The sequence below is a fragment of the Suncus etruscus genome, chromosome 2 (assembly GCF_024139225.1).
Source record: "Suncus etruscus isolate mSunEtr1 chromosome 2, mSunEtr1.pri.cur, whole genome shotgun sequence".
NCBI classification, from domain to species: Eukaryota; Metazoa; Chordata; class Mammalia; order Eulipotyphla; family Soricidae; genus Suncus; species Suncus etruscus.
In genome coordinates, this window is record NC_064849.1 from 95522464 (window position 1) to 95546716 (window position 24253).

The 24253-nt window shown below is 37.7% G+C and overlaps 1 protein-coding gene and 1 non-coding gene across 2 annotated transcripts in view; one reads left to right on the plus strand and one right to left on the minus strand.

Annotated features, from left to right (window-relative positions):
- NIPBL (NIPBL cohesin loading factor) overlaps positions 1-24253 on the minus strand; it is a 207921-nt gene that overhangs the window by 115134 nt on the left and 68534 nt on the right. The window contains exons 2-6 of the mRNA XM_049768359.1: positions 21989-22131; positions 18882-19047; positions 17087-17214; positions 11485-11584; positions 10450-10601 (exon numbers count right to left, since the gene is read on the minus strand). Coding sequence (XP_049624316.1) covers positions 10450-10601; positions 11485-11584; positions 17087-17214; positions 18882-19047; positions 21989-22052 — 610 coding nt within the window. The 5' untranslated portion in view covers positions 22053-22131. The remainder of the gene's footprint in view (positions 1-10449; positions 10602-11484; positions 11585-17086; positions 17215-18881; positions 19048-21988; positions 22132-24253) is intronic.
- On the plus strand, positions 3949-4081 carry LOC126002560 (small nucleolar RNA SNORA51). The gene has a single exon (XR_007493247.1). It is a non-coding gene; the product is annotated as a small nucleolar RNA SNORA51 (small nucleolar RNA).

Sequence of the window (24253 nt, forward strand, 5' to 3'; positions counted from 1 at the left end):
TTTTTTTTTTTTTTTGGTTTTTGGGCCACACCCGGTTTTGCTCAGGGGTTACTCCTGGCTGTCTGCTCAGAAATAGCTCCTGGCAGGCACGGGGGACCATATGGGACACCGGGATTCGAACCAACCACCTTTGGTCCTGGATCGGCTGCTTGCAAGGCAAACGCCGCTGTGCTATCTCTCCGGGCCCATGTTTAATAGATTTTGAGAATAAAACTGAGCAAGTTATGTTCCCTCCTGCGATATTGTAAACAACAAGGGAGGAAGACACTCAAGTTAAATCATGATAGGTATTATCAAACTGTTCTCTTAAAAATAAAGAATTTATATCCTTATAAAGACTATAGTGGCTTCCTGATCCCTGTGGGAGACTGCTGAGGAAGACCCCAGAAAACTTGATCCTATCAACAATTGTCAGCCAGGAAATAGAGAAACAGGGAAAGCCCGGCCGATGCACTTTGCTATCAGGCTACAAGCATCTCCTATCCCATGAACTTCACAATACACAATGAAAGCCACGCTAAAAGTGTGTCAATGAGGAAACAATGCAGGACAACAACATGCATAGAATGAAGATGACAGCTCTAATGACCCAGTAAGTACCAACCACATAGTTAACCTCTCAGACAAGGAGTTTAGAGTAGTAATATGGAGGATGCTTATAGAACTCAAAAAAGAATTGATCAAGCTTGGGGCCCGGAGAGATAGCATAGCGGCATTTGCCTTGCAAGCAGCCGATCCAGGACCAAAGGTGGTTGGTTCGAATCCCGGTGTCCCATATGGTCCCCCGTGCCTGCCAGGAGTGACCCCTGAGCACTGCCAGGTGTGGCCCAAAAACCAAAAAAAAAAAAAAAAAAAAAAAGAATTGATCAATCTGAAGAGAACATAAAGATAGAAATCAGAAAACTCCAAACTGAAATGACGGGACTGAAAAACTCAGTAGATAAAATTAAAAACTCAATGGAAAGCTTCTCAAACAGAGTAACAGCAGCCGAGGACAGAATCAGTGAGCTGGAAGGTGAGATACAGACAAAGAGACTGGGAAAAAAAAAACCTTAAAGCAAACGAACAACCCCAGACATACAATCATTTAATTTTTGATAAAGGGTCAAGAAATCCTAAAAGGAGCAAGAAAAGCCTCTTAAACAAGTGATGTTGGCACAACTGGTTAGCCACTTGCAAAAAAGTGAACTCAGACCCCCAGCTAACACCATGTACAAAAATAAAATCCAAATGAATTAAAGACCTTGATATCCGATCTGAAACCATAAGGTATATAGAACAACACATAGGTAAAACACTCCATGACATCGAGACTAAAGGCATCTTCAAGGAGGAAACAGCACTCTCCAAACAAGTGGAAGCAGACATAAACAGATTGGAATATATTAAGCTGAGAAGCTTCTGCACCTCAAAGGAAATAAAGCCTAGGATACAAGAGACATCCACTGAATGAGAAAATTTATTCACCCAATACCCATCAGATAAGGGGTTAATATCCAAAATATACAAGGCACTGACAACTTTACAAGAAAAAAACATCTAATCCCATCAAACATGGGGAGAAGAAATGAACAGACACTTTGTCAAAGAAAAAATACAAATGGCCAAAAGGCACATGAAAAAATGCTCCACATCATGAATCATCAGGGAGATGCAAATCAAAACAACAATGAGGTATCATCTCACACCAGAGACTGGCACATATCACAAAGAACAAAACAATAGGTGTTGGAGGGGATGTGGAGAGAAAGGAACTCTCACTGCTAGTAGGAATGCTGTCTAGTCCAACCTTTATGGAAAACAATATGGAGATTCCTAAAAAAAACTGGAAATTGAACTCCCATATGATCCAGCTATTCCACTCTGAGGAACACAAAATGCAATTCAAAAATCCGTTCCTCACACCAATATTCATTGCAATGCTATTTATAATAGCTCGATTTTGGAAACAACCAAGATGCCCTTCAACAGATGAATGGCTAAAGAAACTGTAGTATATTTACACAATGGAATATTATGCAGCCGTCAGAAGAGATGAAGTCATGAAATTTTCCTATACATGGATGTACATGGAACCTATTATGCTGAGTGAAGTAAGTCAGAGGGAGAGAGACAGAATAGTCTCACTCATCTATGGATTTTAAGAAAAATAAAAGACATTTTTGTAATAATTCTCAGAGACAATAGAGATGAGGGCTGGAAGCTCCAGCTCACAATATGAAGCTCACCACAAAAAGTGATGAGTGCAGTTAGAGAAATAATTACACTGACAACTAACATAATAATGTGAATGAATGAGGGAAGTAGAAAGCCTGTCTCAAATACAGGCTGGGGTGGTAGAGAGGTGGGAGATTTGGGGCATTGGTGATGGGAATGTTGCATTGGTGAAGGGGGGTGTTCTTTATGTGACTGAAACCCAACTACAATTATGTATGTAATAAAATTATATAAAGACATTAATAAAGAACAAAAAAAACTACCAGACAATGGAAAAATACTCAAAGAATATGAAGAGATGGAAAAAATATTCAATGTGAACAGATGAAAACAGAAGTCCTTGACAAATTCAACAGAAACAACGTAAGAATCATTGGAATATAGGAAAATTTCATGACTTCATCTCTTCTGATGGCTGCATAATATTCCATTGTGTATATGTACCATAGTTTCTTTAACCATTCATCTATTGAGAGGAATCTAGGCTGTTTCCAGAGTCTGGCTATTGTAAATAACGCTGCTATGAATATAGGTGTGAGAAAGGGATATTTGTATTGTATTTTTGTATTCCTAGGATATATCCCTAGGAGTGGTACAACTGGTTCGTATGGGAACTCAACTTCCAGCTTTTGGAGAAATCTCCATATCGCTTTCCACAAAGGTTGGACCAGACGGCATTCCCACCAGCAGTGAGTAAGAGTTCCTTTCTCTCCACATCCCCGCCAGCACTGCTTGTTCTCGTTTTTCCTGATGTGTGCCAATCTCTGTGGCTTAGATGGTACCTCACAGTTGCTTTGATTTGCATCTCTCTGATGATTAGTGATGTGGAGCATTTTTTTCATGTGCCTTTTAGCCATTTGTATTTCTTTTTTGTCAAAGTGTCTGTTCATTTCTTCTCCCCATTTTTTGATGGGGTTAGATGCTTTTTTCTTGTAAAGTTCTGTCAGTGCCTTGTATATTTTGGATATTAACCCCTTATCTTTTTATTTTTATTTTTAATTATGAGAACAAAGAGGCAAAGAAAGAGGACAAGGTAAAGTTACAGTGGAAGGACAATCACCCATAAACAGAATTCTCAGTAGTCCTATTGCTGATATCTTAACTTTGAACTTTCAGCCAAAGAACATTAAGAAAAATAAAACAGAACCTATGTACAATTGCTTTGTCCCTCAAGTCCCCAGATTGTAGTACATAATATTTATATTAACCTCTTATCTGATGGGTATTGGGTGAATAGTTTCTCCCACTCAGTGGGTGGCTCTTGTATTCTGGGCACTATTTCTTTTGAGGTGCAGAGGATGTATATGGAATCTATTATGCTGAGTGAATTAAGTCAGAGGGAGAGAGATAAACACAGAATGGTCTCCCTCATCTATGGGTTTTGAGAAAAATGAAAAACATTTGTGTAATGATTCTCAGAGACAAAATAGAGGAGGACTGGAGGTTCAGCTCCCGACATGACGCTCACCACAGGGATCATTTAGTGCAGTCACAGAAATAATTACACTGAGAACTACCATAACAAAATGTGACTGAAAGAGGGAAGTAGAAAGCCTGTCTAGAGTATAGGCCGGTGTGGGGTGGGGAGGAAGGACACTTGGGATATTGGTCATGGGAATGTTGCACTGGTTAAGGATTTTATAATTTATATACATACATACATACATACATACATACATACATACATACACACACACACACACACACATATATATATATAATAAAAAAAAAGGCCTCCCAATTCTTACCACAGGCTGTGTTTTTTACACTGATTGTATAGAAAGAGGAGGTACAGTAAATGCATCCCATATACACCTCAACACAGGCCCTTTGCCTGGTCTGTATTGTGAATTGGGGGACAAAAAAAAATAAATAAAAAGAATCATTGGAGTCCCAGAGACCCAGGAAGAAAAATCCTCAGGAAAAATCAATAGTCAAGGACATCATTACAAAGAAACTCCCAGAGCTAAAGACAGCGTGCAACCAAATCCTGCATGCCAGAAGAGTACCAGGTAAAAGAGATCCGAAGAAAAGCACACCAAGATACATCCTAGTCACAATGACAAATCCTATAGATAGGGGCAGAATACTGAAAGCAGCAAAATCAAAAAGGGAAATTGGATTCAAAGGAGCATCCTTAAGAATTACAGCAGACCTGTCACAAGAAAACCTCAAGGCCAGAAGGCAGTGGAAGGACATAGTCACAAAACTCAATGAAGTGATAGCTTCACCTAGAATACTGCACCCAGCCTGACTGACTTTCAGGTTTGAAGGAAGTATACATGTCTTCACAGATAAACAACAGCTCAGAAACTTTACAGACTCAAAACCAGCCTTAAAAGACAAACTGACACACTAAACATCTACACAAAGATGACACTAAATCCCATGACAATTATCTCTCTCAACATCAATGGTCTAAATGCATCCGTTAAGAGGCACAGAGTGGCAAAATGGATCAAAAAGCTGAATCCAACATTCTGCTGTCTACAAGAAATACATTTGAATAGTAAGAACAAACGTAGACTCAAAATAAAAGGCTGGAGGAAAATAAAAAATCCCTTCCTCACACCTATATTCATTGCAGCACTATTTACAATAGCAAGTCTCTGGAAACAACTAGATGAATGGCTAAAGAAACTATGGCACATATATACAATGAAATACTATACAGCAGTCAGGAGAGATGAAGTCATGAAATTTTCCTATACATGAATGTACATGGAAACTAATATGGTGAATGAAATAAGTCAGAAGAAGAGAGACACAGAATAGTCTCACTCATCTATGGGTTTTAAGAAAAATAAAAGACATTTTTAATAATAACCAGAGACAATAGAGATGTGGGCTAGAAGGATTAGCTCAAAATATAAGGCATACTATAAAGAGAGGTGAGTGCAGTTAGAGAAATATAATATTATGACAATGTTAATGAGTGAGAAAAGTAGAAGGCAGAAGGTGGGGGAGGAGTGACATAGGGGGTGGTGGGAATGTTGCACTGGTGAAGGGGTATGCTCTTTTTAAGACTGAACCCAACTACAAACATGTTTGTAATCATGGTGTGTCTTTAAAGATATTATTAAAAAAATTGAACCTTCATTCCAAATATTTTTAATAACATTTTTTTTAATTTTGGGGGCCACCTCTGGCTGTACTCAGGGCTTTATTTCTGGCTCTCCACTTCTGGCAGACTTGGGGGACCACATGAGATGCCGGGGATCAAATCTGAATCAGCCATGTACAAGGGCAAATGCCCTACACACTGTGATATCGCTCCTATCCCTGCATTCCTAACTTTTCACTGAACAAATCTTAAGCAGGTACATTTAATTTGTTAAAAGTAAAAAAATTAGAAATATTATTCCCCTCCTTGAATAAAGAGAAGGCATGAGTTCCTATAATCAATCACCACTTTCATTGAGCATTGGTAATACCTTAGTCAATATGAAGGATTCTCTATTGCTAAGGTATCACTTTTAGGTGATGTATCTTCTGAGTAAAAATGGGGATTTCCCTCAAATCTTTAAATTCAACATAAAATCAGTAGAAACTCCAAGCAGTAAGTTTATACACCCTAACTTCTAAAAATTCATCCTGAAGAATAAAAGCCCCAAAATAGGTCAAATAATTTGAAAAAAGAAATGATATAAACTGCCTTAAAGAAATAAAGACTTTTTATAATACTGTGAAGGCACAAAAGAAAAGAAATATTATAATGAAGTGAGATTTGATAAGGAGCCAAGGAACATAGCAACAAATGGAAAGTACATGATAGTACCATATTTTAACAAGGACGAATTAAAAAAAATGGTGCTGAGAAATCTATACCTGCAAATTTATGTATGTTATTTGTGTCAGAGACATTATAGAAGGTTTAATATACTGCCTTGTATAAGTCAGACAACAGTTTAATCTCTGGTACCAGGTATAGTACCCTGAGCAATGTAAGGGCTAATCCCTGAGCATAACACCAATAATAAGCTCTGAGAACCTCCAAGTTGGCAGGAGTCCCAGCCTCCTTCCTCAAAGTGTATACATGCTTTATTGGGATCTTTGTATTTGATCTACCTATCCATATGATCTTTAATAAACAAAATGTTCATCTACCTATCCATATGATCTTTAATAAACAAAATGTTCTGTTTTTGCTTTGGGTCACACCAGAGAGCGCTCAGGGGGTCACTCCTGGCTCCATGCTCAGAAATCGCTCCTGGCAGGCTCGGGAGACCATATGGGATGTCGGGATTCGAACCACCATCCTTCTGCGTCTAGCAGGGGTCTCAAACTCAATTTACCTGGGGGCAGCAGGAGGCAAAGTCGGGGTGATCCTTGAATGCAAAGTCAGTAGTAAGCCTTGAACATTGGGGGGTGTGACCCAAACAACTAAACAAAACAAAACAAAACAAAAAATGATTCCTCTAGCAGGAGTCTTCAAACTATGGCCCGTGGGCCACATATTGTTTTTATTCCTATTTTGTTTCTTCACTTCTAAATAAGATATATGCAGTGTGCATAGAAATTTGTTCATAATTTTTGTTTTTAATATAATTTGGCCCTCCAACAGTCTGAAGGACAGTGAACTGGCCCCCTGTTTAAAAAATTTGAGGACCCCTGTGGCTAGGGCAGGGCCACAAAATGTTGTACGGAGGGCCGCAAACGTCCACGGGCCACGAGTTTGAGACCCCTGTACTAAGGCAAACACCTTACCGCTGTGCTTTCTCTCCGGCCCCACACAAAATGTTATTTAAATAAATTCACAATCTGGATAGGGATAATATCTAAGTAACATTTTCAGTTCCTCAAGTCTGAGAATTCTCAAAAAATATTATGTTACCAAAAGGCCTTAAAACAGTACTTCTCTTTTGATTTCAATATACTGTTTTTTCCGGCGTATAAGACGGCTTTTGAAACAAAAAAAGTCAACCGAAAATCGGGGGTCATCTGACGCCACCAGGGAATTGCCAGAAAAGGTGCCTATGATAAGGAACCAATCACGGCAAGGCTGCTCGGACTGCTTCTCTAACTCAGCCAATCAAAGCAGATTTTTTATGCATGCAAATTAAACAATGTTTTGGACCTGAATCTACACTGTAAAAAGCCTGCTCAGATTGGCCAGAGTCAGAGAGAAAGTCTGTTACAGTATAACCTTTGAACCTTTGCTTGTTGTGATTGGCTCACTGTGGTACATACAGTTGCAGCACAGGAATGTTCTGTCTGATACAGCGAATATAGACCTAAACCTAGTTTTAACTGCAAAATTAGGGGGTCGGCTTATATGCCGGAAAATACGGTATTCATTGTTTTTCTACCCTGTGGATTCCACAACCCAGTTGTGGGAAATACATTTTTCTGATTTGTGCTCAGAGACTGCTTCTGGGAAATGACAAGGGGTACCAGTGACTAAAAGTTGGGTGAGTTGCTTGCAAAGAAATTTTCTTATCTTTCCCTGTATTTCAAAGTATTCATTTTTGTTGTTTATTCCACACAGCCTGTGATGCTCAGGGGTTACTCCTGTACTTACCAAGTTATTTTCTAACTCAGGAATTGCTCTTGGTAGTGCTTAGGAGACCACATGGGCTGCTTAGGATTGAGCCCTGGTCAACCGTGTACAAGGCAAGCACTCAACCTGCTATATAACCACTATGATTTCAAATATATATGTTCATTTTCACAAATATCTATGTGAAAATATTTCCATTTTTAAAATGTACCTATTTAAACATGTTTATCGTATTAATTCCGTTTAAAAGTTTCCTCAGACTTTTATATTTCAGAGGATATTACTTAAGTAAAAGACACTGATATATATATATATACACACACACACATAATGTTTTGTACCCACACCAGATTCTATAACTTTGAAGGCATTTATTCTGTTTATTTATTTATTTTTTTTGGTTTTGGGGTCACACCCGGCGGTGCTCAGGGGTTACTCCTGGCTGTCTGCTCAGAAATAGCTCCTGGCAGGCACGGGGGACCATATGGGACACCGGGATTCGAACCAACCACCTTAGGTCCTGGAACGGCTGCTTGCAAGGCAAACGCCGCTGTGCTATCTCTCCGGGCCCAGAAGGCATTTATGCTGACTTATAGTTTTACGTTGAGTTAGTTGATAAGTTTATTAAGTTTAAAAGTTTATAGGGCTGGAATGACAGTAGAAAGGGTAGGCACTTGCCTTGCATGCAGCCCACCAAGTTTGATCCCCTCATGTGGTCTCTAAAGTACCACCAGGAGTAATTTCTAACTGCAGGGTCAAGAGTAAAGACCCCTGAACATCACTGGTGTGGCCTAAAAATAAAAAAATAAATTAACTCTAACTCCAGGGTCCGGAGAGATAGCACGGAGGTAAGGCGTTTGCCTTTCATGTAAAAGGACGGGGGTTGGAATCCCGGCATCCCACATGGTCCCCTGTGCATGCCAGGTGTGATTTCTGAGCATAGAGCCAGGAGTAACCCCTGAGCGCTGCTGGGTGTGACCCAAAAACCAAAAGAAAAAAAAAAATTAACTCCAACTCCATAGCATTCTCTCATGCCTCATCACCAGGTCTTACTTAGCACTGAACCACCTATGACTCAATTGGCCAAGTGAGTCCAGCTGACAAATATTACTGGGAGTGACCCGCTGGGCCTTTTAAGCACTGCTTAGGAGGCAACTCCCTCAAAAAGTTTATAAATGACATTCTACACATAATAAGAAACAAGACACACATTCGAACTGACAACAAACGTTAAAATGTTTGCAGTTGAGCTGGAGAGATAGTATGGAGGTAGGGCATTTGCCTTGCACGCAGAAGAGTGGTGGTCTGAATCCTGGCATCCGATATGATCCCCAAGCCTGCCAGGAGCGATTTCTGAGTGTAAAGCCAGGAGTAAGCCCTGAGCGCTGTCGGGTGTGACCCAAAAACCAAAAACCAAAAAAAAAAAAAAAAAAAAAAAAAAAAAAAGTTTGCAGTTATTGGGGACAAATACACTGATGTTCTCATATTTTGTCTTCAAAAGTACAAATAAATTTAAATATTATTTTTTTAGCCTTGACATGTAACCCAAGGCAATAAAATTTCAAATTGTGTATAATTACCAATATCAACTTTTGACTTCAATTGAGAACCAGTAAAAAAAAAAATCTAAATTTTCTCTACTTGTGAATTCACTTTATAGTGCAATTTTCATGCTACATACCATTGTCAATTAAAATGTAACTCTTAGGGTTGGAGCAACATTACAGTGGGCAGCCTGCTTGCCTTGCACACAGTCAACCATGAATTTCCCCTCAGCCTTCCATATTCCGAGACTGCCAGGAATGATTCCTGAGCATAGAGTCAAGTGTAAGCCTTGTGTACTGCCCAGCGTGGCCCCAAAACAAACAAACAAAAATTACAATTCTTGGGACCAAGGATAAGGCATTTGCTTTGCTGTGGCTCTGGCACCACAAATCCCCCTTGAGAACTGTTGGTGCTGTCCAAAAACCCAACCCTCCATCCTGGTTGCACTCCTCCAAATGCTTTCATTGGGCTGAAAATAACTCAAGTGATAGAACTTATGCCTAGTAACCATGAGATCCTTAGTTTACTAATGAATGCCCAACACTGGAATAAAAAGGAACTAATTGGTTTGATACCAAAGCCAATGTTTATTATAACCAAAGAAGAAGGGGAAAAAAGTCAAATTTAAAATAAAACAAAATACCAATTATTAGACTGGTTTCCTTTTTTTAAAGATAATCTAAAACCCCATTTTTTTGATCCTTTTACACCTACAAAGTGGGAATTGTCTTGTATACTGATCAATGGACTGGCAGTTATAATTCAGAGTAGTAAATAGTGATTTTTTTGTTTGTATGTTTATGGTCACATCTGGTAGTGTTCAGGGGTTACTCCTGCCTCTCTGAGCAGCTCAGGTGATTATATGCGAAGCTAGGGATTGAATTAAGGTTGACCACATGCAAGGGAAGCACCTTTCCCCTCAGTACTATCACTCCAGTCACACCAGTGGGTTTTAAAACTTTTCTACACCTGGGTTCTGTTGACTGGTGTCTGAAGACCCTGATCTAAAGAATCAAATGAATATTGATCCTTTTATGTCCCAAATAAAGAACTCCCAAATGATAAGTGTAATATGTTTTTTATCATTTAAGTCTTATCTTAATAAACAGAGTAATGTGTAAATCTGAGTTACATACATACTTTTCTTGAAATTAGTCATTTTCTATATAATCACACTGTTTTCTTACCTTGCTGCATCTGTGGATGTGTTGTATAACTTGAAGGATGGGAATATGGCATGTATCCTGCAGGGCTTTGTGGGGCGTATGGACTAGGCACTGGGCTATTTTGTTGTGGCATAAATCTGTTCCCAGAGCTTGTCTGTGGTGGCACAAACCGGCTAAAAGGCAAAAAGTCATATGAAGTCTATCATGATATGAAGTAAATATTCTTAAATGTCACCATAAAATTCCCAAATTGTGTATAATCTATGAGAATGTTTTAGAAACCAAGTAATTAAAAAATACCTAAAAAGTAGACTAAACTGGGGCCGGAGAGATAGCATGGAGGTAAGGCGTTTGCCTTTCATGCAGGAGGTCATCGGTTTGAATCCCGGCGTCCTATATGGTTCCCCCGTACCTGCCAGGAGCAATTTCTGAGCCTGGAGCCAGGAATAACCCCTGAGCACTGCCGGGTGTGACCCAAAAACCACACACACACACACACACACACACACACACACACACACACACACACACACACACACACAAAAGTAGACTAAACTATTAAAAAAAAAAGCTTACTTACGTAAGAATTTAGCTATTTAATGAATATAAAGCTAGACAAAAGAAAATATATTCTACTCTAGAACTTATCTCAAACACATAGGTTATTTGAACATATTATTTATAAAATTAATTTATAAAGATGGCTACTTTAAATAAGTATACTAGAATGCCACAATTTCAGCACAATAACATTGTTATTAACAAAAACATTGTTGTTAAGCAATACTGCAATCCACATAATATTCACACATTTACTTGTTTTGTCAATGCTCCGCCCTCCACCAAATGGCATTAGATGTGGCAATCCACATGTAATATTTGAAGGTAAATATTCATGCAGTTACTTTACATTAAGAATAAACATTTCAAATTTTAATGATGCTGTATGCATAACACATGCATGCACTATATATTCACAAGTATATTTATTACATTCTATAGCATTTAATAAACAAATATAATATTTTAATATGTGTGTATATATATTAATATTACCTGGAGGGGCTATGTGAGATAGTGGTTTGTTGATAATTGGAAGATGCAGGACTACTGTGCATGGAATTCTGAGAAAGTTTATACTGAGACATCATCATTCCTGTACAATACAAAAATTATAAACATGTTACCTTTCAAATGCTAAAATATCCTTTAAGTGACTTAAATAAACATGTTTTACAAATATTTTATAAGCTTTACAAATTTAAAATTCTAGTTTTTTTTATTAAAACATTTTCATTTTAAAAATCAAAATAAACTATAGATTTCAAGTTCAACCAGACACCCTGTATCAGATAAGTAATCAGGATTAATAACTAAAAAACCCAACAACCCATTATTTAGCCTTAAGAATTAAAAAAAAAAAATAAAAGGAAAACAGGATTGGAAAGACAGTACAGCAGGTAAGGTACTTGCCTCGCATGCAGATGAGAGGGTTTAATACCTGTCACAATAGTCCCTTAACCTACCAGGAGTGATCTCTGAGCACAGAACAAATAGTACACCCTGGGGCCGGCGAGGTGGCGCTAGAGGTAAGGTGTCTGCCTTGCAAGTGCTAGCCAAGGAAGGACTGCGGTTCTATCCCCCGGTGTCCCATATGGTCCCCCCAAGCCAGGGGCAATTTCTGTGTGCTTAGCCAGGAGTAACCCCTGAGCATCAAATGGGTGTGGGCCGAAAAAACAAAAAAACAAAACAAAAACAAACAAACAAACAAACAAACAAAAAAAAACAAATAGTACACCCTAAGCACTGATGGGGGTGGCCCCAAAACAAAAATTTTCTTTAAAAAACATAAAACTTCTGGGAAGGTGGCGCTAGAGGTAAGGTGTCTGCCTTACAAGCGCTAGCCAAGGAACGGACCGCGGTTCGATCCCCCGGCGTCCCATATGGTCCCCCCAAGCCAGGGGCGATTTCTGAGCACATAGCCAGGAGTAACCCCTGAGCGTCAAACGGGTGTGGCCCAAAAAAAAAAAACAAAAAAAAAAACATAAAACTTAAAAAAATAATCATTTTATCTAATACCTGACCAAATATACATTTTCTACTGTAGGCCTATGTAAGAACTTGTTCCATTCATTACATATATCTTCTGTCCTTAAGAACTTAATTTCACAGTGCTATTTGTTACATTATGATTTAGTCCTTAAGTTTTTAAAGCACTATATTTAGAGCTTACAGAGTTTCTGCAACTTTCATCTGAAAGTATTTTGATATAAAGGCCAGAGCATTTGATACAGAGGCCACAGCAGGTAGGGCATTTGCTTTGAATACAGCCAACCAGGGTTTGATCTCCAGCATGCCACATGGTCCCTGTGCACCGCTAAAGTGATCCCAGAGTACAGAGTCAGGAGAAAGACCCAGGCACTGCTGGATGTGGGCCCCTTCTTCCGCCAAAGAAAGTGAAAGTATTTTTGATATAAAAAAGAATGCTTCTATTTTTTAATCACAATAATTCTTTACAACATAGTAAGAGTTGATAATAAAAAATAATTGAATAAAGAGGATAACTATGATTTTGACAGTTCTTTTTGCATCACAAAACTGTTAAATAAGATGCATAATGTTTGATATTTAGAATTTTAGACTCAAAGATAAAAATCTATGATTAACCCTGATATTTTTTGGGGGCCACCCAAGGGGTACTCATCCTGGCAATACTTGGTTAAAAAGGCCAGCAGTTCAATGTTAGGGTCCAAGGATGTATCGATGCTCAGGTTTTACAATGCTTCTGAAGAACTTCAGGGCCATCTAGTGGTGCTCTGAAGCCACAACTAGAGATACTTGGGGGTCTCCAGGAATATACCCTTTAACACATGATAGGTCATGTGAGGTCAGGAATTGAGCCTAGAGAACCCTGGTCCCTGAACTTTATTTGAATAGCCAATCTCTTTTAGGGTACTTTAAGCATTATCTTTTATTTCCCAAATTTCATTTCTTGCAATTAATAAAACTGATTTTCACATGAAATACTCAAATAGTATTTACATGTTCAGATGCCAGAAATATTACAGAGGAAATTCTAGCTCTAAGACAGTGTATGAATGAAGGGCTCAAAATGTATCACTAAGTTTTCCTTTTGAAATAGTCAATTTTAATTGGCCTTTTTCTGGGGAGTATTCAGATTCTCCCCTAAAATTTTTCTTAAATCACTTCACTCTTACTAAATTTTACATCTGTAGGATTTATTTATTTCACGTAAATCTTAAAATTATTAGCACAAAATGGTTCACAATGTTAATTTTGTAACATTATGTCTATAAAAATCTAGTTTTTGAAATTTTTTTACTTTATCAATTTATCACTGATATATGATTTTGTGGAATTGATTTTAGTTCTATTCACATATATGTTTAAGAGTTACCATCTCCACAATAAAGAAAGACATCCCAAATATGAAATAAAAAAAAAAAAACATAGTAAGGGAACAATAACCAATAAAACAACAGAACTGAAGATTTTTAATCTATAAAACTGAGTTTACAGGAGCTGGAGTGACAACACAGTGATTACGGCATTTGTCTTGCACGTATCCGACCTGCGTTCAATCTCCATCATCCCAATCCCCATCATCCCATATAGTCCCCTGAAGCTGCCAGGAGTGATTCTTGAGCACAGAGCCAGAAGTAACCAATGAGCACTACTGGTGTGGGTTCCAAAACAAAGTGAGCTTACCTGGGAGCAAGGGATGTTGGGAAGTTTGGGACACTCACTGGTGGAGGGAAGAGGGCACTTTAGTGATGGGTGTGATTTTGGAATGCTCTATCTATGAAAAGTGTGATATTGCAAATTCTAGTACCCCAGTAAAAATGGTTTAAAAATAAACAAAAGGATAATTAAATCCTAACAGTTCTTTCTATCTCAAAGTTCTAAGCAACTATGATTCAAATGTTTATATATTATTACTTTTTCCAATGTGCACTTCACATTTACACTTAGCAAATAAGATTCTGGCTTTATATTTTAAAGTTATATCATCAGTAAAATGAAAAAATCTGCCATATTGTGAATCTGTAAATGTCTTTGTAAAGTAGGGCACAGAGACATAAAATGTTTTAGCTTAAAAATTAAGTATATAAATACAAAACAAAATATGCGACTAAATCAAATATTCCCATAAAGGTGTTTTATTAGAGTAATTCACTACTCAGATTAAGCATTAAAAATAATGGGCCAGAAATATGACTCAAAGAGGCAGAACACAGGCCAAACCTTAAATTTAATCCTAGTACCACATGTTCCTCTTGAAGCACTGCTGGGGAAGGCCCTTTTGGTTTCCAACTATCACATTACCAGGACCAAGCACTGGCTTAGTTGAGCCATATACTTTCTCAGGAGTGGCCCTCCGTGTCCCTGAAGTGCTGCTTGGGAAGTTTCACCCAACAATAACAACAACAACTTAAGTTAAAAATATTAAATTACTTTTTGTATAAAGTATAAATGTTCTTAGAAGACATCCTTTATTCATTCTTTTTTTTAACTCAGATTCTATATTAATCTTTCAATCAATCTGTCTTCCTTTATGTATTCATTCACTCCTACAATCTTTCACAAACTACCGTATGTGTAACTCCATTTTTCCCCCAGTCTTTTTGGTTTTTCTGCCACTACAAGCTGTCTTAATTTTGGTGAAGACAGATTCCTGATCTGCATACCTGACTTTAATTTGCTTAAAGATTTTAGGAAGAATTCCTATGAATTCACTTTGGAGGAATAGAGATTAAGTCTTTAATTAAGAACATAAAAGATACACGTTAGCAATAAAAAAAAACAAAACTAGGAAATGGAACATGCAGTTCTTGGTGCTACCAATAAAGGTGAAGGTCATCACTAATCATCAGGAAGATGCAAATCTAAACAACAATGAGGTATCATCTCATGCCACATCACAAAGAACAAGAACAATTAGTGCTGGTGGGGATATGGGGAGAACTGAACTCTCATTCACTGTTGGTGGGAATGCTTTTATGGAAAACAATATGGAGAGTTCTCAAAAACTGGAAATTGAGCTACCATATGATTCAGCTATACTACTCCTAGGGATATATACTCTAGGAATACAAAAGCACAACACAAAAATGCCTTCTGCATACTTATATTCATTGTGGCATTATTTACAATAGCCAGAATCTGGAAACAACTCAGATGCTCTTTAACAGATGAATGGCTAAAGAAACAGTCGTACATATTACACAATGCAGCTGTCAGGAAAAAATGAAGTCATGAAATTTTCCTATATATGGATGGACATGGAAACTATTATGCTAAGTAAAATAAGTTAGAGGGAGAAAAATAGGCACAGAATAGTCTCACTCATCTATGGGTTTTTTAAAAAAAGACATTATTGTAATAATACACAAGACCGTAGAGATGAGGGCTGGAAGGACCTGCCCAGAATATGAAGCTTACCACAAAGAGTGGTGAGTTCAGTTAGAGAAATAACGACACTGGCAACTATCATACAATGGTAGTGAGTGAGAGAAAGAGAATGCCTATCTTGAAGTAAGGGATGGGGGAGAAGGGAGATGGAGGGCATTGGTGGTGGGAAGGTTGCATTGGTGAAGGGGGTGTACTTTTGGGGGGGTGTTCTTTTTTTATAACTGAAACCCAACTACAAATATGTTTGTAATCATGGTGCTTAAATAAAGATAAATGAATAAACAAACAAATAAATAGGGGCCAGAATGATAGCACAGTGGTAGGACGTTTGCCTTGCACGTGGCAGATCCAGGATGAAACTGGTTCTATCCCTGGTGCCCTATATGGTCCCCCAGCCAGGAGTAACCTGAGTATCACACCAGGTGTGTCTAAAAAACCTAAACAAACAAACAAATAAAATATAAAGGTGGAGGTGCAATGGGATGTTCTGATGGCATCTTCAATACAACTAATCAATTATGTCAAACCTTCCAGAGTTCTCTAACCCAGACACTTCTACCTATTTTAAGAATCTTAAAAGTCAGTAAAAGTATGTGGGTTTGCTAGAAAGAATAAGCTACAAATCAGAACAATGCACTGATTTCAATGGTCCTTCTTAATTCTATAAGCTTTGGACTTGTTTTAGAAATCAGGCTTAAATGATTTTTTTTAAATAATTAAAAGTAGGGCTTTATTTAATTATTTATTATAAACAGTTTTCTCTTACCAAAGCAATGAAAGTATTAAGTCAACTATTAACTAACAATAGTATTACTATAAGTTTTAAAATTAAAACTAAGTTAGTAATACAATTATAAATGGGTTGAATATTAAAAAGCTCTGAATGTTTTAAATTATATGATTAATTTTAAAATGACTTTCATAATCTTATGCTTTTCTAAAAATACTCTGAAGCTCTTTGAAAAAGTTAATGCATTCTGAAACATCTAATAGTACACACATTAAACTACCTAATTCACAAAGAATTGTTACATATTAAACTTTAAGACTATAAATACCCACTTAGTTTCCCTCCTGTTCATGACATAATACAAGGAATGACCATGATGGCGTTCATAGATGATAGTTTAGCTTGCTAAAGCATACATGAATTTAATTACATGGGAATTAAATTTGAGAAGAAATCCATAAAATTTATACTATGAATTTGAATTAAGAATCTCACCACTTTGTACATATCTGTTCTGCATACTTTTCTCCCTGAAAACGTTAGGACTCCTTGCCAGGATGGCCTGCAACAAGACTGGTATGTCGCCTTCTGGATCATCACTGCCAAGGTTATCTTTCAATTCTCTGGCATTGAAAAAAAATTGAAAGTAAATTTTAATTAAACTTTTCAATTTAATTATCTAACATTATCTAAGTGACAATTCACTAGTGAAATTCAGAAAAGGCTGTGGTAGAAAAAAATATCAAACTTTTATCAAAATAAATCATTTGGGGGCTGCAGCAATAGCACAGCAGTAAGGCATTTGCCTTGCATGCAACCAATACAAGACGGACTCCCGGCTTGAATCCTGGCATCCCATGTGGTCCCCTGAGCCTTCCAGGAGTGACTTCTGAGCGCAGAGCCAGGAGTAACCCCTGAGTGCTGCGGGGTGTGACCCAAAACCCAACCCCCCCCCCAAATCATGTAAGTATGTCTAACAGCATCAAGGAGTTTTGAAGATGTTTTTCCTGAAAGTAGCAGAATTATAGAAAATAGGAAAGGCAAAAAAAATATAAGTCCTTTTAAGAATTTCCCTCCCATCCCACCCTCTATTGTTGAGAAAGAAAAAGCCCAGATATTAAACTACATGAGTTTTAGAATTATTCACATTAGTTTCAAAGTAGAAAATAGGATTTACTCAAAAGCCAGTCAAAATAATCATGACAATTATGCACAGAAGTTGGCATATACTTTTTCCCTTACATGTGATAAAATGAATAGTTTTCTTTATAGAAAATGTTCTCTAGGGCTGGAGAGATAGCACAGCGGTAGGGCATTGCCTTGCACACGACAAGCCTAGGACAGATAGTGGTTTGGTTCCAGCATCCCATATGGTCCCCTGAGGCTTGCCCCTGAAGCTAAGCTAAGCTAAGCTCTCCTCTCCTCTCCTCTCCTCTCCCCTCCCCTCCCCTCCCCTCTTTTTTCTTTTCCCTTTCCCTTCCCTTTCCCCTTTCCTTTCCCTTCCCCTTCCCTTCCCTTCCCTTCCCTTTCCTTTTCCCTTCCCTTCCCCTTCCCTTCCCTTCCCTTCCCCTTCCCCTTTCCTTTCCTTTCCTCTTCTCCTCTCTCTCTCTCTCTCTCTCTCTCTCTCTCTCTCTCTCTCTCTCTCTCTCTCTCTCTCTCTCTCTCTCTCTCTTTTCTTTTCTTTTTTTTTTTCTGGGTCACAACCGGCAGAGCTTAGGGGTTACTCCTATCTCTACACTCAGAAATCATTCCTGGCTGGCTCGGGGGACCATGTGGGATGCCAGGATTCGAACCACCATCCTTCTGTATGCAAGGCAAACACCCTACCTCCATGCCATCTCTCCGGTCCCCCGGGGTGATTTCTGAGGGCAGAGCCAGGAGTAATCCCTGAGCGCTGCTGGGTGTGACCCAAAAACAAAAACTAAAACCAAACATGTAGTGTTTTATTTGTTTTCCAAATAAATCAAGCAGAATCATTCCCTTTGCCTGGGAATTCTAACCACTCTAATACTATAAAAATACTACAAAAAAAAGGTAGGGACAGCCACAAAAAACATAAAACTTCTACAAACTTGATGAATTCTATAATTTTTCAAGTAAGTTGGAAGATCTTCATGAACTACTGAAATTATCATCTCAAAATAATATGCCCTAAACCTCAATCATATCATTATAGATAAGGCTATATTCTAACTCTGAGATTTATATGTTTAAAATATAAACTGTTTATACTTAAAAAAATAAAAGCAAGAATAATAAACTATTAAAATGTGAAAATGATTGTACTTACATGTGATCTGTTGATACCTGGTTGAGGCTATGGACAAGCTGTGAAACCAAATTATCATCCCTACAGGCCAAAAGGCAGTTTACTTCTTCTGCTATTCGTGCATTAAAGAGAAGGCTCTTTGTAGTTGTAGCAGGTAAAGGGGATGGAAGAGGCAGCTGGTTCAGGACTAAGTGGAATAAAAATCATACAATTAGAATGGACAGAAATTAGAAATTAGGTATCTTTCTAAAGCATATATATAGTTTGTGGTTAAAAATACAATTATACATATCCACATACCATTAAAAGGCATTCCTCTTTTTCCAATAAACCACAATTCAAAAGAAATGAGCAGTGCAGACTCCTCCAAAATATCAATTGAATTATAACTAATTATATCACTTCCTATGAAAAAATTTAGCTCCCTATTGTGCTCCTTAAAATTTTAAAAATTATTTTGGGGGTGGAGTGAGGCTGGGGATGCCATCTGCTGTGTGCATGGGAGCCGTTGAGACCTTTCCCAGCAATTCTTGACCTGAAGGTATCAGGTCTGATGCTTAGGGGCTCAATCCAGTGATGGAAGTGCTGCTCTGATGGTACTCAGGCCAAGGCTTGGACTGGCAACAGTGTTGTTCACACCCATGATAGCAGGGGGTCCCAAAAAAACTCCAAAGCTACTCCTCACAAGTAAACAAATTGTTGTTTAAGAAACAGGGTTTACTGGGCAGACAAACTTTTCAAATATGTGATATAACAATAGCATCTATGTAGCTCTAAGAAAAACCAAAAATCATCCAATTTGCAGCAACATGCAGGACATTATGCTTAGCAAAGTCATTCAAAAATAAAGGGATAGATATGGAATGATCTCTCTAATATGTGGGCCTAAAGATTACACAGCTAGGTAGCAATGAAGGTCCAAAAGGCAAATCAACTGGCGAACTGATTTACACAACTAAGTTGTGAGATTGGTAATGGATTGGTGATTTAAAAGGGAGGGGTTATGGGGTCCTTGTTAGAGAGTTGGGTACATTGGTGATGGGAGTGGTGATGGAAGGGTGTGACATTGGAATTAAGTGCACAAGAAGCCATCATTATAAACTACAGAACCTCAAAAATAATTTTAAAAAAGATATGGTATAGCTAAGATGATGGGAAGACAAAAGAATAATAATCTTTGATAATAAATCTGGTTTTGTATGCTTACTTAATGAGCTTATGCCTTGTACTTAAGTAATAAAAAAATAAAACTTGCAAGCCTATCTCTTAATGAGCTACTTTATCCTAGTTCCCTCTATCAAATGCATTCCTATTAGAGATCATAAATTAGTCAAATTATTATCTATTTTATTCCCAATAAAACAGCTTAAAATTAACAGAAAATAGCATTGGGGGATTAAGCAAAAATAAAAACATTAATTTTCTTATAGGGCTTTCAAAATAAAGCCCCAAATCTTATGTTTCATAAAGAAAAGTATGCCATCTTTTAACTTTCTCTCCTTCCTTAGTATTATCCCCCCCTTTTTTTCAGTTAATAAAATTATTTTTTATTTTTATTTTTTTTAGTTTTTATTGTGACCAAAGTACATTACAAATCTTTCACTGAATCATTTATGGTAACCCCCCTTTTTTTTGGTTTTTGGGCTACACCCAGCAGCACTCAGGGGTTTCTCCTGGGTCTGTGCTCTAAAATCACTCCTGGCATGCACGGGGGAGCCATATGGGATGCCGGGATTCAAATCAACAGCGGTCCTGGTCCGCCATGTGCAAGGTAAAAGCCCTACTGCTGTGCTATCTCCTGGCCCCCTGGTCTTAGTATTATCTTTTTTTTTTTTTTTTTTTTTTTTTTTTGGTTTTTGGGTCACACTCGGCAACGCTCAGGGTTACTCCTGGCTCTACGCTCAGAAATTGCTCCTGGTAGGCTCGGGGGACAATATAGGAGGCCGGGATTCGAACCACCCTCCTGCATGCAAGGCAAACACCTTAACCTCCAGTCTATCTCTCTGGCCCCAGTATTATCTTTTTATCTTTACTTATGCAGGTAGAATGACATGGGGACTAAGAGAGTCAGTGGATATTTTTTCTACTGCAAAGAACTAAAAATCAGAATTGATAACCAAAATAGTAAGTTCCTAAAAAGTAGTGTTAAACTAAGTAAATCTCAAATTTTAAGTGTTTAAAAAGACACTGACAACAATAGAGCACTATATAAGAAGGCAATTTTGGAGGTCTGTTTATACTGTGGGGTCACACATCAAGTGGTTTACAAAGGCTTATTCCTGGTTGGGCTTGGGAAACTATCTGGGTGCGCCATGAACTCAGTCAGCTGTGTGGCATGGTGTCCTACTGCCTGTATTATCTCTACAGTCCCTCTATAAATGTTTTAAATGAATTCTTTAAAATATAGTTTCTATATTCAAGCTTATTGTTCTTTAGCTTTAATTTTTCTTAATGCTTTGTGTCATCTTTGGTCTTTAATTTGCATTTGTCCCTTTAGTATTTAAGAATCTTTTGATACCTATTTTTTGAAGTCCCTGAGTTACCCAGGTCTTGTACTTGCAAAGTATATGAGAGTCACTGAGCCACATTTCTGGCCTGTTTAATTCTTTTAAACAAACAAACAAAAAAAACCTCTTATTTAATAGAGCCTAGAATTAAATGGAAATTAAGGTCTTATCCGTTGTTAACGGACTTAACTATTTCATATAGATGTCAATAAATTAAAGGAAATGTTGCAAGTCAAAATCTAGACTCACTCTAATTTTTATTTTTTGAAGCAAAAACAATTTTTTATTTGGAAATTCTGAGGAAGGGGAGGGAGAGGATAAAAAAGGGAGAATAATGTGTTCAAGAGAGAATACAGGATTCTCCACTGGCAGAAAGCCCTGGTAAATGATCCATCATAAAAATAAGAAAGTACACATCTCAAGAGGGGAGCTGTAGGGCAACATGTGTTCAAGCACCATCTACATGGGCCAGCAGTACATATGTGCACAGAACTGACACATAGAACTAGGGAGCACATGTGCCATCAATGTAATTTTAATCACACAAGTATTTTTTGTTAAAGTCTCTAAACATCACTGATAACAGCAGAATATAAAATTAGATAAATTAACTAAACTTACGGTCTGTAAGACTAGCAATCCCCGCAAGAGTAGTAATGGGGACATGGGGCATATCCCCATTCATCCTGAAGTTCTGGAATGGTGTTGCCTATAAAAGTACTTAATTCAGGTGCCAGCTGTCATTACTTCCCATTTCCCAAACACTGCAAAATAAAAAGTTATTTGTTAAATATATTAATATATTACTTTTAAGGAGATGTTTAATCATTATAAAAGTTTGTAAAAATCTTGTTTTAATTTATTCAACCTACATAATAATTAAGTCATTAATAAAATACCTACTGTATGGAAGACAGCAAAATATGAAATAATATGAAGAAAAATACACTTCAGAATAACTCCATGAAGAAATGCAATGGTCTAAATGGGAGTTATCTTGAACATCCTTGGCCCCAGAATATAGCGAGGAGAAGGAAAGAAACTGTGTGGAGGAAGAGGAGGAGGAGGAGGAGGAGGAGGAGGAGGAGGAGGAGGAGGAGGAGGAGGAGGAGGAGGAGGAGGAGGAGGAGGAGGAGGAGGAGGAGGAGGAGGAGGAGGAGGAGGAGGAGGAGGAGGAGGAGGAGGAGGAGGAGGAGGAGGAGGAGGAGGAGGAGGAGGAGGAGAAACACAAATATGAAAGGGGACAGGGGCCAAGCAGTCTTAGGTCCATTGGTGTAGATTTAAAAAAGGACAGAACTAAATATCCAAGCCAAATGCAACAATGGAAACAAGAGGCCCTAACACTCTTAACTGAAATTGGGTGTGTAATATTGGCAGACTGAGGGGGCAGAGTATTATGGTATGAAATATACTCTGGCAACATGGTAGAAGAAAATCAATACTGGTGGTGGAATTAGCCCTGATTCATTGTATGTCTAAATCCCAACTATGAAGAACTTGGTAAATCATAATGGTTTCAATAAAATAGAAAAAAAGAAAAATACTCTTCACATTATTATATTCACTTAGATTTCATAACAACTAAGCAAGAAAGATAGTATTGCTTTTTGTATTTTACTGATGAGGAAATTAGTTAACAGGAAGTTGAAATCAACTTATGAAACAAAGATCAGAATTCAAGCAATATGACTTAACATACTCATTTTTGACAACAGATGTTGCTCTTTTCCAGATAATAAACACATTAAAATCTAGCTTTTTTAAACTAGCCTTGGCTATGTTTCCCAAATCATTTAAATCACCCTTTCCAAGAAACCTGATGAAATTCCATAAATCCATTGGGTGGGTGGGGAATTGGGTCATACCCACAGTGCTTAGGGATTACTCCTGGCTCTATGCTCAGAAACCTCTCCTGGCAGGCTCGGGGGATCTTATGGAATGCTGGGATTCGAACCTTGCATTCAAGGCAAATGCCTTACCTCTATGCTATCTCTCTGGCTCCAAATCCATTTTACTTTTATGTAAAATTTTAGAGAGCTTTTATTAAAAATTTTAAAACAATACCTAAGTAACCCATTTATTATTTATTTTAAATCTTAAATTAAAGATCTAGGGCAAGTTCCTATTATGACCTCAGACTAATTCAGTTAAAAGCTACCCTTATCTTAATCTAAATTTGAAATATTTATTTTTTTCATTCTTTTATAAATAAATGTGGAGTTTCTGATACTCGTCTTTTTTTCCTGCTACCACCCCTTCCCCTTCCCACTCTTCATCCAAGTCCTTGCCAGTGCATTCTCAGGCTTGGGTCCTGTTAGTGTCCTGTAGGGAAAAGAGGGTGCCATGATTAAGAAGTCACAGGCACTGTTAAGAGTCAAACTGTGATACATTGGGGTCTGAGTTTCATCTTGCAACATGAGTGGATGGTTAAAATGAAGTCCCACTGGCTTTGGTGTCAAAACTTAATCACAGCTAATGCCAAACCAAATATTGCTAAATCTTTATATTCTTTTTGGTTAATTATTTAATGTTCATGCATTTCCCTGTTATCCATTACATGCTCATTAACATCAACCACATCAAAGACCTAGCTCTTAACATTTTATTTTTATATGTCTCAGGTACTTAAATATTCAGAGCTTTGGACAAAGTGATAGCACAGCAGGTAGGGTGCTTGCTTTTCATGCAGCTGGCCTGGGTCAATCCCCAACAACCTTTAAGGTCCTCTGTATGCTCAGAAAGTATGCCAGGCATACTAAAATCTAAGCAAATAAATAAAATATTCAGTGTTCTATTATAAAACTATTTTCCTTATTCACTTATTATTTAGAACACAGCCAGTGATGCTTGAGGAACCATATTTGGGATACTGGGGATCATATTCGG